Source organism: Macrobrachium rosenbergii, chromosome 10, assembly GCF_040412425.1.
Source record: "Macrobrachium rosenbergii isolate ZJJX-2024 chromosome 10, ASM4041242v1, whole genome shotgun sequence".
In the NCBI taxonomy this organism is placed as follows: domain Eukaryota; kingdom Metazoa; phylum Arthropoda; class Malacostraca; order Decapoda; family Palaemonidae; genus Macrobrachium; species Macrobrachium rosenbergii.
In genome coordinates, this window is record NC_089750.1 from 65,838,089 (window position 1) to 65,857,206 (window position 19,118).

The 19,118-nt window shown below is 35.2% G+C and overlaps 2 protein-coding genes across 5 annotated transcripts in view; both read left to right on the plus strand.

Moving 5' to 3' along the window:
- The window catches only part of LOC136842735 (protein tyrosine phosphatase domain-containing protein 1-like), a 183,562-nt gene extending 171,803 nt beyond the window's left edge, over positions 1-11,759 (plus strand). For all 3 annotated transcript variants that reach the window (XM_067110471.1, XM_067110472.1, XM_067110473.1), the window contains 4 exons: positions 59-215; positions 619-734; positions 2,511-2,658; positions 7,375-11,759. In XM_067110471.1, the coding sequence (XP_066966572.1) occupies positions 59-215; positions 619-734; positions 2,511-2,658; positions 7,375-7,604 (651 nt within the window). In that variant the 3' untranslated portion in view covers positions 7,605-11,759. The remainder of the gene's footprint in view (positions 1-58; positions 216-618; positions 735-2,510; positions 2,659-7,374) is intronic.
- A 2,099-nt stretch (positions 11,760-13,858) lies between these two features.
- LOC136842739 (glutamate receptor ionotropic, kainate 2-like) overlaps positions 13,859-19,118 on the plus strand; it is a 58,112-nt gene continuing 52,852 nt past the window's right edge. For both annotated transcript variants that reach the window (XM_067110477.1, XM_067110478.1), the window contains exon 1: positions 13,859-14,061. The gene's annotated coding sequence lies outside the window, so the exon portion shown is untranslated. The remainder of the gene's footprint in view (positions 14,062-19,118) is intronic.

The following is a 19,118-nucleotide window of genomic DNA, read 5'->3' on the forward strand; positions in this document are numbered from 1 at the left end:
GCAGTCACGCTCTCAACTCCACTTTTGCCTTCATTTTCCTTTCCCTTTCTGAAACCAGGTATCACCGAAAGAAGTGTATGAAGCGCTGTTAGTTGATCACTCCGTCCTGAATATAGAGTTCAAGAAGAAATTAAAGGAATATCGGATTGATCTGAACGTGAAGCAGTCGGCTTGGGAAAAACTGAACACTGAAACCTTCCTTCCAATGCTCACAGGTTGGTGCTCTCTCTCTCTCTCTCTCTCTCTCTCTCTCTCTCTCTCTCTCTCTCTCTCTCTTATTCGATCCTATTGGTTGGAAAGAGTCAGAGGGTCCAAGCTAGGCCTTCTAATCCCTAGGACCCGTGTTGGCACACGCCAACTTAACCCTAAACCAACCAACCAACTTCCTGCTCTCTCTCTCTCTCTCTCTCTCTCTCTCTCTCTCTCTCTCTCTCTCTCTCTCTCTCTCTCTCTCTCTCTCTCTCACTGAATTCATTTCATTCGTAACGTAATCTTTAAAGTAACATGATATAAAGACAAAATATATCAACTTCCATGAAACAGAACACAATATTGTTTACCTGACGCCATGTATCATCCGTAATGCTCTCTGCTTAAAAAAGAACTTTTCATTTTCAGCTTTAATGTACACTTGGCTTGAGCACCTAAAATTGCCCGTCCTAGATGTTGATGCGCTGTCGTATATTGTTCTCGCATCGCATAAGCCCGAAGTCTGTCTCAGGAAACTTGATAAGGTATGACTATTATATACCCAATTATATATATGTGTGTATGTGTGGTGCTGTACATGTAAGTTTGAGTATTTTAATGCACAAAAGTATGAATGCAAATATAAAACTACTTATGTAGGTCATGTGTGTAAATTAGCATGTATATATGTACAGAGGTTTGCTGTGGGCGTAAACGCACGTTCTCTCTCTCTCTCTCTCTCTCTCTCTCTATATATATATATATATATATATATAGAGAGAGAGAGAGAGAGAGAGAGAGAGAGAGAGAGAGAGAGAGAGAGAGAGAGAGAGAGAAAGCGTGCATGTATTATTTTTTATACCGTTTATTACGTTTATTTTTGCTTTTCCCCTTTACTTTTTAGTACCACTCGTTGCCATGGTAACACTATGAGAACTAAACTAGGTAAATTCTGAAATATAATGCCAGGTTAAATCATCGTCTAACAATCACTTCGTAAAAGTAAACATACACTTACGCAGACCCCGAATATTGTAAAATTTACAATAAATTATAAAATACTCCCCTTACCCCTCACAATAAGTGTCTTACCAACCGCGATTTTAATATTCCCTGCGTGGCAACCGTCGCATCGTAATTGCAAGTGTCAAGACGTAACCGTCCCACGGTAACAGCTCACTCTCTCTCTCTCTCCTTCTTTTCCTTGACCCTAAATATTTGAATTTATGATGTCTGCTCAGTCCTCATAATTTCTAACCCACTTTCTGGAAGGCGAGGGGAGCTTCCCCCACTTTTAGCAGTAAATCATAATAAAATGCTTATTTAGGACAGTAAAAGCGTGAGAGTCAAATGCAAACGTTTTGCTTTTTCGTGTTGTTCAACAATCCCTAAGCCTTTTGCAATTGGTCTCAGTAGGCTTATTAAGTCCAGAGGTCCACAGCGGGTTTCTTATACCTTTAATTTCGTAATGCACTTACGGGCCGCTCAAAGGCAAGGTCCTGTTTGGCATAAATCCAGCTTCATCTACAACTAACCATTATGTAAGAAAAAAAAAATTTTTTTACAGTAATATCTCCGTATCCAAATGTCATTAACGAATGCTCATTTGACTGCCATTTCTCCTTATTCAAGTCTTATTAAGTTAATGAGTCCTCTTTTGAATGTAAGTTTTCCATATTTAAACTTTGTTGACAAGTACTATTTCAATGCAAGTTCTTCTCAGTCAAGCACTGTTAATGAGTGCTCATTTGACTGCAATTTCTCCTTGTTTTAACATTGGTAACAAGTACTCATTTAACTTCAGTTTCTCCCTATCCAAGCGCTGTTAACAGGTGCTCATTTGACTGCAGTTTCTTCCTATTCAAGCTCTGTTAAAAAGTGCTCGTTTGACTGCAATTTTTCCTTGTTTTAGCATTGGTAACAAGTGCTCATTTGACTGCAATTTCTCATAACAAATGCTCATTTGACTGCAGCTCCTCCTTTTTTTAGGATTGGTAACAAGTGCTCATTTGACTGCAATTTCTCTTAACAAATGCTCACCAGACTGCAATTCCTCTTAACAAGCGGTCATTTGAGTGCAATTTCTCTTAGCAAGTGCTCATTTGACTGCAATTTCGCTTAACAAGTGCTCATTTGACTGCAATTTCTCTTAACAAATGCTCATCTGATTGTAATTTCTCTTGACAAGTGCTCATTTGACTGCAATTTCTCTTAACAAGAGCTCATTTGACTACAATATCTCCTTATTTTAGCATTAGTAAGAAGTACTCATTTGATTGGAATTCTCTTAACAAGTGCTCATTTGACTGCAATTTCCACAGGAGGTACGTTACACACTGGAGTATTTACTGCGATTTGTGGCAAGGCTCCATCCTCTGAGTAGAGCTCACCAGGAGATGATTCTGCGTAGGTTCATGGCTTCCTTGACCCAGCAATCAGTGCCTGTCAGAGGGACACTTTTACCTGCTGGTAAGAATTGTTTATTGCTGTCCCTTTTTTTTTTTTTTTTTTTTTTTTTTTTGTCGTTGTTAGATTAAGCTCATGCGAGCAGCAGCCCCGTTACCAAGAATAAGTTTTTGAATGGAAAGTCTAGTGCTATTAATTGTTGTGCGTGTGTCTTCGAAAAAAAAAGGTAATTTGTCAAAAAAAAAAAAGGCTAGGTATTCATTTTATTGTAAGTTTTTAATCGAAGGGGTGTTTTTCTCAGTTTCTCTCTAGGGCAAATTAAAACCCGCTGTAATGAGACCAAGTCTTATTTACCTTTTTCTTTTTTTTTCTTTTGTAAATTTTAAGAAGTATCGTTAGGTTCAAAACCAATTTCCAAGGAGATTCAAAACCAATTTTTGTAGTTGAAACCAAATCTCCGGTTGATACAAAACTAATTTTCACATACGTTTTGACCAGAGTACGTTTAATTTCTCCTTGACGTTTACGTTAGTTGTTATTAGTATCTTTCTTTTCATTTACATAGAAAATACAGCTGTTTTAATTGTTCGTGGGTACTGACCGTAAAACTGAAACAAATTTTACACGATTTTAATGTTGAATAATTACCTCAAGTGTCTTTTTAGTTCTCTTAGAAAATAATACACTTTACGTCATCTGTCTGATTTTGAAGTAAACCAGTCTTTAAATGTAATATTTGCTAAGGAAATGTAACACTACTTAAAATTAAGTTTTTTCTGATTTTCAAGAAAACTTCATCTTTTGGAAAATTTCACTGTAACAAAAACCACCATTAAATTTTGCTGTATTTACAATTTAATTGTATGGAGAAGACCTTAACTTATTCTTATTGGACATATCAACAGATTATTGTATGAAATATCATCTTTTTCATTCATTTGCATGTGTTAAGGAACAACAAGTTTATGCGTAAGTTTCCTTGGAAATACCAGACAATATCTGCATGATTTGCTGACGATTTAAAAAAAACAAAAATTCTTTATAGTAGTTAACTAATTGTTGCCACCACTCTCTGTCCAGTTTCCACGGGAACTACAGTACAGTAGCTCATCTCTGCCAGTGTCTCAGGGGAACTACAACTAATCTGTGTCTGATTTTCAGTGATTACTTACCCAATGAAGGTGCCTCTGGTGGTAGATCTGAAAGACAAAGACCTGGGAAAGAGTGAGGAAATATTTTAAGACGTGGCTCGACTGTATCGCTTTAAAACTTCATTTCATTCTCGTTGTTTATGGGTTCCTTTGCCTGATGTACAAGCTGTATTCCAGGGTTTCCCAACCGTTCTGCTCTGGGCCCCTCTCATAAGTGTGAGTGATAATCAGTTACTGGTTGTGATGTCTTTCGTCGGGGCTGACCCTCCTCAGTAGACGTCATCAGTAATTGGGCACAAGTAGTATGCCCAGTCAAGGAGCACTGCAGTGCTGACCTCGCCTACCCCTCTTGCCCTGTAACCTAAAATTAGAATGGATTCACTATTTGAAATATTCAGGCCATTAAAGAAGATCCCATTTCATTGCATCTTTCAAATTATCAGTCAGTTGCTTGTACGATGTCCCCAAACGGGGAGTACCCTCTTGCTCCGCAGTTTTTGAAACATAGGCCAAGGTCACCAGTTTGGGAACCCCTGGATATTGGCCCCCCAATTTGGGAACCCCTAGAAATGGGCCCTAGTTTGGGAAATTCTGCTATATTTATTATCTCCCCTGTAGCCTTAATCTATAGGTGCTAATTTTCAGTTAACAGAAAATTTGGTGACGCAGGATCCCCTGTGGTAATCCGTGACGTCACCACATATGTCTTTTACTCTGCTGCTTGACGTCATTACCTGCGCCGTTGCTTGAGGTCATTACTAATATCATTTAAGGCATTGCTCAGTTTAAGGCTTAATAGTTTCTTTTAAACTTGGATCTAGTGAATCTCTCCATGTGCTGGGCTTGCTTTTGATGGTTACTTTGGTTTTTTTATTTTGTAGATTGTTATATATATATATATATATATATATATATATATATATATATATATATATATATATATATATATATATACATGTATACGTTTGTGTGATTACGTACTGTCTTAAGAATAAGCATATATAATATATATATATATATATATATATACATATACATATATATTTTATACAATATAGTACATATATATACATATATATATATATATATATATATATATATACTGTATATATATTATATATATATATATATTATATATATATATATATATATATATATATATATATATATATATATATATATATATATATATATATATATATATATATATATATATATATTACACAACTCACCTCACATAATGAAATAAAATCTCTAAATAAATCAAACAAAAGGTGGAGGAAATATTTTTAGGTTTAAATGGAATATATACTTGGTCTGTTCTATATTAAATATGTAGACTTCCAAATTATTCGTAAATAAAAAAAATCACTCATAGCTGAAAGGCCGTTCTTGACAGATTGTGATACGAAAGCTTTTCCATCTGAACAACAGGCATTCAGTTCAGCAACTTGGGATTAAGTTCACTAACATAGCTTCATTCAGTTCCCAGCTGATGTAAAAACTTGCTTTACATGAACTATCTACAACCGATTTGAAATATGAGAAACACTACTAAAAAAGGAAGGTGAGCAGATGCAACCGATTTGAAATATGAGAAACACTACTAAAAAAGGAAAGTGAGCAGATGCTTCTCCATCAAGAACAATGGCCAGAAGATGATCCAGCTAAAAACTGAACACAAGTTTAAGGAGATCAGTTTGTCAAGCAGTAAGCGGGAAGTTTGAACTACACCTCCTTATACCAAATCCTACTGAAGGTCCTAAAGATGTCAAGATTGGCAATGAAATTATTTCCAGAGTCCTAGACCAACCCTCAAGTGCACCTTTCAACACCGAAGCCATACTTTTTTCATTATTCTGCCGTCTTATGTCTTAAGCAGATCCTTGACTGGTCTATCCATAGTACTGTTGTACAGCTACCTGGATATTGCATCTGTATCATCAGACATTCATGTGAGTTCTGTGTGTGCACCTCTTATCACTATGTTTGAACATGACAGACATGTAGTTTCAGTGCATTTAAGTACTGAGAGTCATTTAATTCAGCAATCATGTTAAGTTTTCCTCAGAGTGGCCAAATCTTTCAACAAGACACCAAGAGGATTGTGTTGGCCCAGGTCTGGATATCCTAGTCTTAGAATCTTTGACAGAAGTGTTTACTGGAAGTTTAACAGCTTAATATTGAAGTTGAAGACAAAAAAAAGGCCTTATACATGTATGAGAAAGTTTGGACAGAAGTTTTAAGAAGTTTCCCCGATTTGTTGGAGGTCTTATAAAGCTATACTGAGGTTGAATCAGTTTTACAGAAGTCCTGCGAAGTTTGTGTTAGAATTTTTTGAAAGTTTTACAGATTTCTGCAAAGCTTTACAGATGCTTTGACAAGTTTCTTTTACAGAGGTTTATAGAGTTTGCTTCTCAGTCTGATGCAAGTATGCTTTTACTAATCAGAACTTATTTTCATCCTTATTGTAATACTAGTTTGATTATTTTTCCTTACAAGACGTTTTTGTTCAGCTGAAATACCCTTTATTTTTGGCAAGAGCCAAAAAAAAAGCAACTGCATTATTGCATTTTGCTTCTTAAATCGTTTACGTAATAAGAATGGTTCCTGAGGTTACTGTTAGCAAAATTATTAGAAAGGAAGAAGCTCTGGGGACAGATAGATTCCTTCTCTTAGGCATAAGTAAAGCTGTTGTTTATTTCTATCCAATTTACGCTTTTTCCTCTTCTTGCCTATTCTGCTCTGCCTTCAAGTGATGCCAGGAATGTTAAAATGCCTGAGCCGTGTAGGACAGTTGCCCAGTCTATTAATTATTGATGTTGTTATTGTAGCTCTCTCTCTCTCTCTCTCTCTCTCTCTCTCTCTCTCTCTCTCTCTCTCTCTCTCTCTCTCTCTCTCTCTGACACACACATGCACATTCGCACACATGTATAACTATAACACTACAGCCCAGTCTGTTATTGATGTTATTTTTGTAATTCTCTCTCTCTCTCTCTCTCTCTCTCTCTCTCTCTCTCTCTCTCTCTCTCTCTCTCTCTCTCTCTCTCAGACATACACATGCTCATTCGCTCACCTGTAAACGTATAATACTACATCCCAGTCTTTTATTGATGTTATTTTGTAATTCTCTCTCTCTCTCTCTCTCTCTCTCTCTCTCTCTCTCTCTCTCTCTCTCTCTCTCTCTCAGACATACACATGCTCATTCGCTCACCTGTAAACGTATAATACTACATCCCAGTCTTTTATTGATGTTATTTTTGTAATTCTCTCTCTCTCTCTCTCTCTCTCTCTCTCTCTCTCTCTCTCTCTCTCTCTCTCTCTCTCTCTCTCTCTCTCTCTCATACACACACTTGTAAACTTGTGCAGTATAACGTGTTTTTTTTTCTTTTCCCTGTCATTCTGACTTGCTATTCTTCTCAGTCGTGTAATAATTTATCGCCCTTCCATCATTTCTAAACAAAATCAAGAGAGTTGACACATTTCAGTGAACTGGATTCATAATAAGTTAGAGTGCACCCGTAAGTGTTTCAGTAAATCTAAGCAGAATAATATAAGTGTTTCACCTTCCATTTTCACAAATTCCCCTATATTTCGATGCTCTAACCTTATCTATTCCACCTTGCAGGAAAAGGATACACCAAACTGAGAGAAGGAACCCTCAGGAAAGTGACAGAGTTCATCCAGAAGTTCTTCGAGCTTGTTTACCTGGAGACCAGATCGGACAGCGCTGTTTCAGCTTCCTCTTCGACTACCGAGTACGAAACTAGAATCACTCCTCCGGGACAAGTCAGTACTCCCCCTCCACAAGAGCCGGAAGACACGGTCATGGCAGAAGAGGAAGAAGAAGAGTCTTAGGAAATCGATGGAAGGGGCCCTTCGATAGGCCTATGATTTTTTTGCTCGGATTTTTGCTGTCTTTGTATGTGGAGTCCGTGTCATACGAGGCCGTGATTGGTCCTCGTGATTTGGATGTATTTTTGAATACATCTGTTTCTCCCGTGTCGGGTCTTAGACCTATGCGAAGCCAATCTTTCTCACTGTAAATATGGCCCCAGAACGGCTTGCGTCGTCGAGAAATAGGCTTATTAAGAGAGAAGTGCATTTTGGTGGTATTCTTTGCAAATGGACCTCTCATCAATATCGGTTATAGATACATCCTCTCAAAAGGATTCTTCTGTGTCAGTGTTTTCCGTCCAGCGCATGCGCATATCCGTCCACCGGCGCAATGTTGCAATTGCTCTTACACAAACATACACACACAAGACACGAGGATTATTTTCCAAAAAAGCCACACAACACCTCATAAAATCATTGTTTCAGGAAACTTTAGTCCTAAGACTCAGAAGGTTCGGTCTAGAGCACATGAAGTGGTCTAGATGCTTCTCCTGCTTTCTCATCTTCTCATAATCTCCTCCTCCCCCACTTCTCCCACCCCCACCCACACACACTCACCACCATCATACTGTCACCTTCCTTCACATTCACTTTCACCTTCACATTCACATTCACGTCACTTACCTTCATGCTTCCACTTGAATATACGGATCTCACCTTCGATTTTGACCTGAAAATCATGAAACCAAGCCACTTTTCAACAATGTGCATAAACACATCGTAGAAAGACCAGTTTTAAAAACAGCTGCTTGTGATCAGTTTTTATGTACATATTGTCTCTGTGCTAACGTGTACACTGTATTTCTATAAGACAGGTGATTTTACTGTACATTTATGTGAATAGGCATTACCGAATGCCGCAGAGCATTGATAAATTCGAGTCACTGTTCAATGCATCGCCTAAGATATATCTTTCTGTCATCATGCCAGATTTTAAACAAATGATATTTGTTTACCTAATCATAATCGTAAAGAAATTTTTATCCTTGTCTTGTAGCAGCTTTTCATCGAAGGTTGTTACAAGCTACAACTCTGAAACTGTAAATTTATGATAATGTCCATTCCATTTAAAATAGATATTTTATAAAGAGCAGTTATGTATTCAGAAAAAAGGCATTATTAGACTAGCACTATAAAATCCGTCCACATTCCGCTTCTTTCAACATATCAAGTGCATTCACAAGCACTCATTGTTAGGCGTAGGTGAACTCGACAGCAAACCGCAGTGCCTGTATGTAACCGTCCATGTGTTATACATTGTTTCTGTGTCATAAAACATGAAATACATGAGAATATGATTAGTCTGTGGTGCCACTAAATGTTGCTATATTTTGCATTTTGCAGAAAGAAGCCTTTGCCAAGACCCAAAACTCCCTTTTTATTTTGTAGTGATATTTTGTATATGATCAGATAATATAGGCCTATATACATACACATTAAGGTCACGTTTCCTCTCTCTCTCTCTCTCTCTCTCTCTCTCTCTCTCTCTCTCTCTCTCTCTCTCTCTCTCTCTCTCCAATATTTTAGGATTACCAGGTCTTCTGCTAAGGATTTAGTCTTCAGGAGCTTATTGTTTTAACCTCAATAGAACTTAATTTGTTTAGATAAAAACATTCACTTTTGATAACATTTTGTTCGCCTAACATTTTAACGTTGTGTCCTATCTCTCAAAAGATTTTATTGACTGAATAAAAGGAAAGTCACCAAAATGAGACTGTAATTGTGTACTTCATAGACAAATATTTTTCCAAAGGTGATTCGTTATTGTTGTTAATCTGTTAACAAGGAACTTCCTTCCGCATCTGGGCTGACCTTGGTAAATATGCTGACTGTTGTACCCCTCCTGGAATGCACAAATTAGGTTAAGGTTCATAAACCTATCATGAAATTATTGTTGCTTTCTAACAGAAGTTGAGGCCTTTGAGTTTTCCCTTGGCAATTATGAAGGCTTCGATATGTGATGAGTCCTCTCGTTTCCCGCTATTTTTTGACTCATGATCTTGTCACCAGATGACGCAATGTTCACTCTGAGATGCCAGCACCAGCTTCGTACGACCACAAAACAATCGTAATGGAAATTGTTTTTTAGGATGTTATTCTCTCTAAATTTTCATGAAAATTATAGTACTGGGTATTAAGTATCTATTTTTAAGCCTTTTCGCCAAAGAAAGTTACAGGAAAACTGAAAATGAGTCTCGGGATGCAATGACAAATTATCAGGAGTTTCCCCTGCGGTATCTCAGGCAAATGTTGCGTCATCTAGACACGAAAGGGCCTCGGTGTCTTGTTTCAGTGTGGCCGTTCCATTTTATGTCCTGTCTGGATATTATAATCATGTACCCTTTACGAAATGAACATTGCCGTGTCAAAGTACATTTTATGCGACTGTACCCTTGAGAGGTACCCAAATTCTTGTAATGGTTTTAAGTGACATTGTATTTACAGAGTTGACTATATTTTGGTAATTTATGAATAGACTGCTGTCCAGGATGCAGCTTACATTGATGATGTAATATTATAAATTGACGCATACATAAATACGAACATTTATACATACATTAACTCATGCATACAGACATACATAGAAATGTAGAAATATGGGAGTAAGTTTTAGAAGTTAAGTCATGCCATAAATTTCTTTGATCTTTAACAAGGGTATCTTTATTTTTCATAACTAAAAAAGCAAGTTTGCTACATATGGGTTCGATTGCAGATGAAAACTTGTGCAAGAAATTCTTTAAAATCTCATGAGGGCAGTTGTTCAAGAATATGGAGAGAGAGAGATGGGTAGACAAGTAATAGAGATGATATTAACGAGGTGATGTTGTACTAACAATCCAAAGGTTTCATTCAAATTGTCATGTTGATGGTAAGGTCACTAATGTATGCAATGCTTGCTTGCTGTTAATGGAAAATATTAGAATCTCTAGAAGCACGTATAAGAAATTAAACCAATTAAAGGTCATCTTGAAATATATTCGAAGAGCTCCTTAAAACATGAGGTTTCCTTGCGTAGTGAAACACACACACATATACATGTATATACACTATATATATATTTTATCACACGCTCACACAGACACACACATATATACACATATATGCTTGCACATACATATATACACAAGTATGTATGCTTGAAAAACTGTATTGACGATTCATCGACATCCTTTCTTTACGTAACGCTTTGAAATACGTATTGCATCTTCCAAAGACCAGGTCAGACTAGGTTAACTTTACTTGACCAGGTCTCACACAATTATGCATTTAAAAACAAGACGGTGACGACTTGTCTTAACCGCGTCTCGCGTATCATTGGTGTTTTGTCTTTTTTTCTGTGTAATACATTTTTATAGATTTTATTCAGGTGAAGAGTGTCTGATTGATTAAAGTTGGCTCCTGAACTCCTGAAGTGATTCTGGTGGTGTGGGGTAGATTAAGCTAACTTCATGCCAACGCAAGTCCTTGCCCCAGGGCGGGCCGTGGGTATGATGTGTTAAAAAGGGTAAAAGAGGTCGTTGTGGACCTCCGGGCTCGACAAACCAACTAAGGTTAAGGACGTACAATCCTGTAGTAAATTAATACACGACAAAATTATGTACAGAAGCAATGTTGTTATTTATTCATCTTGAAAAGTGGTTGTCGATAGTGTACAAACATAACAGGAATAACTTTAGAAATTATTTTTAAATTTATTTGTTTATATATTTATCCCGGTGGATATTTCCAACGTCGATGACCATAGTTCTTGCGACGTCAAGTTACACAAATCAATAAATCAGCCAAGTCCTTGACCAGAAAGAGTTAGATTTATAAGAAAAAAAATATTTTTACAGCCATAATTACAATGTTAAATTAATCGAATGTATCATAAATTTCAACTTGTCTGTCAAATCTGTTTTGAATATTTATTGACTTTTTGAAAGATCATGTTAAAACGGTCTTCGCAAAGAATGGAACCAGTTTACGAATTTTGAATTTTTAAAAAAATTTCAGGTGACGTCATATGTAGAATATATTTAACCAAAATTTGTTTTAAAAAAATCACCTCCATTGTAAGTTTATTTTGTTTTGTTTTTCTTCGTGGTTTTGTGTTAGTTACACTGACTTTGTCGTAGCTGGTTATAAAATCCAATATATATATATATATATATATATATATATATATATATATATATATATATATATATATATATATATATATACAGTATATATATATATAGATATATATATACAGTATATATATATATATATATATATATATATATATATATATATATATATATATATATATTATATATATATAATATATATATATATATATATATATATATATATATATATATATACTGTATATACATATATATATACTATGATATATATGTATATAATATATATATACATTATATGTATATGTATATATATATATATATATATATATATATATATATATATATATATATATATATATATATATATATATATATATATATATATATATATATATATATATATATATATATATATATATAATGTAGTTCTTGCAATATTTACACGAAAACAAAACCATGAGATTATCCATTATAGTTGTAATCTATACTCATGTGTCTGTGTAGTTTTGATAAATAAATGTAGATCTCAGTGAGAACTTTTTCAAGCAAACACTGCAATACGATATGATATGAACAGTATTAACTTAGAAAGAAAACTGTTTCATTAGTGTCTTACACTGATAGTAGAAGTAAATGATACGATTTCTCATTTAATGGTGAAAAAATAATCATCTTAGTTAATTGTTTACAGGTTATATGTATATATATATATATATATATATATATATATATATATATATATAGTATATAAATATATATATATATATATATATATATATATAATATATAATATATATATATATATAATATATATATATATATATATATATATATATATATATATATATATATATATATATATATATATATTAGCCTGTTTCTTTTCAACTCTTTTTATTGAGGCATTATTTTCTATTATAATCTGTACAAGAGCTTATAAGTAATTTCCATTTTTGTTCGTAATAAAATATATATAAAATTATATAATATATATATATATATATATATATATATATATATATATATATATATATATATATATATATATATATATATATATATATGATCTTACATACATAAAGACAAACACACATGAGATTTAAAGGTAATATGTATAATTTAAGAATGATGGAAATATATATATAGTGTCTTAAATGTGATATAGTCTTTCTTATATTGTGAAAAAGAAATACTGTGCCGTCAGTGGTCAACACAACATTTACATTAAAGCTTATGATATAAAACGAATTTTATTCCATTAAGCCTTTTTAATTTTTCCTTTTATTGTTGATCAGTTTCAGTGTCTGAATATGTTCGCCATTAGTATTAGAAAGGTTTGTCTGATTTTTGTATCTCTGATGTAAAATAGATGGTGACTGTGTAAGTGAACAAAATTCCTCGTAATAATAATAATAATAATAATAATAATAATAATAATAATAATAATAATAATAATAATAATAATAATGAGCAGTTGCAGTTTAGCTCTTACATGATAGTTGAAAATGGAACAAAGTAAAGTTAAAGAAGTTGAATAGCTAAGTGGGAAGAGACTGAAAAGAAAGGATGGAAGGCAAAAGGCAGAAAGCAATGTTGCTGAGACCGAGAGGATGCTTATTTTCTGACCGCAACAACATAGACTGAAACCTGCAGTAGACTGAAATTAAGAACCTCGACTAGGTCTATCGTTGTACCAGAGGAAATGGAAATAAACAAGGAAGGTATATGATATTCAGACCAAGTCAGCAAATGGCTGATGTCAACCGAAAATGTTGGTAAAAATAAACCTATAAGTTCTATAGAAAGTGAAAATGATGATGGCAAATGTAAATTATTTTATGTCCAGCATGTACTGTGCTATATATTTATCCAAGCACTTCCTATTCTCAGTTGTGAGGTATTCCATGTTATTCTCACAGTTATATGGATGACGATGCCAGTTATCAAGAATAAGTGCTATTCTTCAGTCTTGAATAAAATAGAAACAGTTTATGTCGGAAAACAAAAGATTTCCAAGTAGCTGTAGCAAATCACGTTCATCTATGGAGTCATGAGCATTCGTGCACTGCAGTGAGAGGTGGAAGTGGCAAATGGTCAGGTGTGTCAATGGGTGCCTAAGCTATCTGGCAACACAGACAGCGCAGTCGCTCAGTAACGTACAGCTTTGTAGTTGTGACAGGTGTTTGTTCTCAGTCTGTGTTCTGTGCTTTTGTAACAGGCATTTAAATGTGTATAAGACTAAAAACGGTATCTAAGGCATTTTGATATCGTACAACACAAAATCGTGCGTTGGTGAACCGGCTCCAGTAAGTACACACTTATGTTATTCCTATTTGAGTTCAGATGATCAAAGTGTATGCTGAAAAACTAGTTTGGTAATTTGAAGAAGTGAATAGTTTAAATAAACAGATTGCGAAGCCACATTCTTTGAAATCGTTAATAACATTTTGGTAGCTCTCAGTTCCCTGAGGATGCAGTGAAATGTATGGAGAAACAATGTGGATAGGCCTATGTTTTTTAGGGTCCTGGTCGTTTCGGCCGTAAGTCATTTAGGCCGTAACATCCAAACTAAGAAAGATTGTTATCCATTTCAGTTGAAAAAACTGCTTGAGCACGAAAACAAGAACTTTTTTATGAAGTGACAGGGGTTTATTTAGAATAAAATCAAATAAAGAAAGTAAATATTGTCAGTTGTTCCAAGTGATGTATGCTTTTTAAATATTGTCAGTTGTTCCAAGTGATGTATGCTTTTCAAACATTGTTTCATGGATTGGACGTAGCTACCAAGATTAACATGTGAATAACAACCAGTTATAAAACCTTTTTCTGAAACTGTTAATAATTTATTTCTCTGAATCTCACTCTCGATATATCAAACTTTATATGGTATTATTGACGTTAAAGAGATCGATAGGCCTAGCTCGATTCTCTGTTGGCCTTCAACGTAGGTCAGGTGAGACTCGTAATATTCAACTCCTAAATGACCAGAGTTTCAGGCGTACCAATCGTTCGGAGATAGATTTTGTAAATACCATTTAGTGACTAACGTCATGACATCACGAAAGGTTTGCAATACTGTTCTTCTCGCCATTTTCGGAATGTTTAGTTTGATATGGTAGTAAAATAGCTAAATTGGCGAATTTTCTCGGTAAAGGTTTATGCTTTCCTGTGTATGTACTGTATTTAGTTTATTCTCTTTCTTTGCCGGCATTTTACACTAAGTACAGTATTATGGGAATTGTGACCCTGAACGAAAAGCAATGGAACGTCTAACGCAGTGGTTCTTAACCTTTTTATTACCCCCACCCCCTCTAGGTCCTTCCCTCCACACCTCCTTTGCATCTATGAGTAAAATTCAGTCCCCAACCAGATTTAAAGGAAAATGAAAAGAAAAGAAAGAGAAGGTGTGTTTTTATTCTCTGGGAATTATTTAAGTGAGATGTTTTCCACTGCTTCTTAGCGACTCTTGTTAAGAGAGTAACGAATATAATTAGAGAATTTTTTTATTTCTCTCTAGGGCTCGCTTCGCCCCCCTTGGAAATTGCTGACACCTCCCTAGGACAAAGCGCCCCAAGGGTTAAGAACCACTGGTCTAACGTGAGGTTTATGTGGAATTTAATGGCATTTTAAATTTATGAGAGAATAGGTAGCGGGTTAAATTAATAAATAATATATATATATATATATATATATATATATATATATATATATATATATATATATATATATACACGCATGTAGTGTATGTAGATTTATTTATGTATATATATGCAAGTGTGCATGCATGAATATGTTCATATATCTCCGGCGGTTGAGGCACCGCATATACCAAACGCCATGAAGGTACCCTCTATACCATGATCTTTAAAGAACTTAATTTGAGTTTCTGAACTGGGGCTACATCAAAGCACGTGCTGTTCTTTCATTATCTCATTTATGGCTTACTAGATAAATTCATTGTTTATTTTACTCGATAAGAATGCATATACGTTATGAAATCACGCATACACATGCCATACTGCATATAGACCCATTATTCCTTTGCTGATCTAAGCAACCGATGGTGTTATTGAGTAGAAAGCCACAATCATGTAAGTAAGAGACTGTATTTTTCCAAAATACAAAAAAGATTAAAAAAAAGATGGGGGAAGCTTTCCACCGTTAGCACAACGGTCCTCTTCATCCAGTTGTTGGCTGAAAAGGACCGTTGTGCAACGGTCGAAAGCTCCCCCTTTTTTTTTATCCTTTTTTGTATTATGGAAAAATACAGTCTATCATTTACATTATTGTGGCTTTTTACTCATTATTTCCGGTCACAATATAGTGATGCACTATAGCAGCGATCGACAACTGGCCTCTGTTACTAAAAATAGACCGCGCCAGTGCGCATGCTCGTGTTTACATCAAGCAGGTCGGACATCCAAACGCAGCTGAGTGCCCCACAGAAGGGAATAGCTTCCAGCCAGTGACTGGCAGTACTGTTGGATTACATGGAACTGGAGACGCACTGGTGTGACCGGACTGTTTGTCAAGTTCTTCTTGATACATCTTCTCTAATTTCTTTTGGTACCATTTACCTCCGTCAATGGTAATAATGATGTCCTCTTGACATCCTGAGGCTATACAGTCCTCACACCTGAACCAAGCGAAAGGTTGCATGAATACTTTGTATTTTCATAATTATCAGAAAAGAGAGAGAGATAGAAATAAAAACATGATATATATACTGAGGCCATATAAATTATAATACTAAGGTCAGTATGACGTTATTTCCACAAAGACTCCAAACGTACTTAGTTGGGTTACTGTATTAAATATAAAATGCAGTATATGTATATGTATATGTATATATATATATATATATATATATATATATATATATATATATATATATATATAAACATATATATACATATATATGTATACAGTACATATACATATACATATACAAATATACATTCATATATATATATACATACATACATATATATATATATATACTATATATATATATATATATATATATATATATATATATATATATATATATATATATATATATGATTTTGACCCATGAGAAACGCTTGGAGCCTCTCTGGTTATTTCATTCAATACTTCATAACACGTTTTTGTTCTCACCTTTTTACAAGCACAGCCTTGTTTCCCACCACTGGCAAACCACGGCACTCCAAACAAGGTTTAAGCTGACATACTGAATGATCTAGCACACTGCTAAACACAAAAGCAGCGCCAGGAACATCAGTTTCTTTCAACTTAATGTTGGGAAAATTCCCTGCTGTGGCCATTACAACATAAGTCGTACTGATTTGTTTGTCCGACCTTGTGTAGCTGTGTGTAGCTAAGCGCAAAGTGATGACGTAGTTGCCGATCGCTGCTATTGATGACCGATGATGTACCTAGAGATTAGTCAAGTACGTAGGATTGCAATTCAAATGCTCATCCAAAATGAAGCGGGCAACACTCATTTATTTTCAACAGACTGATCCCAATGTAGAAGCATAACAAGCTCCGATGAATGATTGACACATGCCATTAGACTCTCCGCAAAAGCAATTGTCACAGGACTGCAACGTGACTCACCGTAGCATTTCAGAAGCCAACCTTTCCATGAAATCAATTTCTCGGCGAAAAGGGTGTTACTGGTTTGCGGAATCGGATGAAAACTGAGTATTAGTTATTCTCGTTGTGATACACATCAGATCGAGGATTCGACTTCAGGCGAGCCGAAACGCGTTAGACAAGCTCTGGTAAATCCGATCGTGCCTTTGTTGACCTAAACAGTGAATTCTTTACGTGCTAGTTCATCGATTGTAGTGGCTTGCAATCAGTCTGTAGAAGGGCGTAGGCCTAGTGACCTCATCCCAAAAGAACCAGAAGGCTGGCACTTTCTGAGACATCCACTTTAATAAGGCAAGGCATAAGGTAAAAAAAAAAAAAAAGTATTTTGGATTCTGAAATAATTTCTATGACAATTTGTTTTCGAAGAGGCAGGTCCGTTGCTTTCTTTGGGTTTATAGTCTTTCTATTTATTTTTTTAACTATTGCTCCATGGGTTCATTTAGTTGCCAATCCCATCGACCCCGATAGAAAGAATAGAGAAACCCGCCGACATCATTCCTCATTGGAATGTGAGTCTATATATCATATTTAATAGAGAAAGTTCACATTCTCTCTCTCTCTCTCTCTCTCTCTCTCTCTCTCTCTCTCTCTCTCTCTCTCTTAGTAGTCTATATATCATATTTAATAGAGAAAGTTCACATCTCTCTCTCTCTCTCTCTCTCTCTCTTAGGAGTCTATATATCATATTTAATAGAAAAAGTTCACATCTCTCTCTCTCTCTCTCTCTCTCTCTCTCTCTCTCTCTCTCTCTCTCTCTGTATACGACTGTCATTCGTTTTATAAGAAAATTAGATATAATGCAACTGCTATTGCTTGCGGGACACCTCGGATGTTCAAGCACAGGCTAGGCCTATGTTGTAGGGTCTTATTGACTTACGACATTTTGCGATATACCCGAGAGGCCAAAGTATAAAGGAAGGTTTAAAGTAATCAAACTTTATTAGCAGACAACGTTCCAGCAGACTCTGGAAATGAAGACACTGTTTCACGACTCGCATCGAAATCAGTTCACACGTCACAGTCTGACGTCAAGGGTGGTGTTGAGAGGCGACATTTGGAAGATGTTCTCGGTAACGTCCATTTTTAGTATAATGTCCAAACCTGCCCTACTGGCTCCCGATATGATATGAATTTGAATGCGCTGATACAAATGTAACATTTATTCTTCTGGTGATATAGCATATATATACATTATAAACATTGTATATATGTGTGTGTGTGTATGTGTACGAATGTACTGCGTGATTCACTTTTTTGTCTTTAACCTTCTGTGACATTTCCTAGCTATCGAAGACCCTTTCCTGTCTTCCTGTCGTCTTTCTCCCAAAGACTTCCAAATTATACAACCTATTTTCATTAGTTTACTCACTCCAAGCTGAAATTAACGTATATATATGTATATATAAATATATACATGCGGGCGTGCGCACACACACACATATATATGTGTCCATTTTCTGCGCTTGAGATATGAATGTGACAGAAACTGTTGTGCCGTTCTTTCTCTGAAGTCACCCCTGGCATGGTAGAAACTGGTTACCGTAAAAGAAATATAAATGAAAGTACATACTGAATGTATATAGATTTGATCTGCTTACAAATGAATTGTTCTGGAACTAAACACCAACGGGACACCAAAGTTGATCTGACCTGTTGAAGTATCAGAGGTTTCAGAAAGATAAGTATCTTAATAACCCAAACATTTTGTAAACAAGGAGTTGAC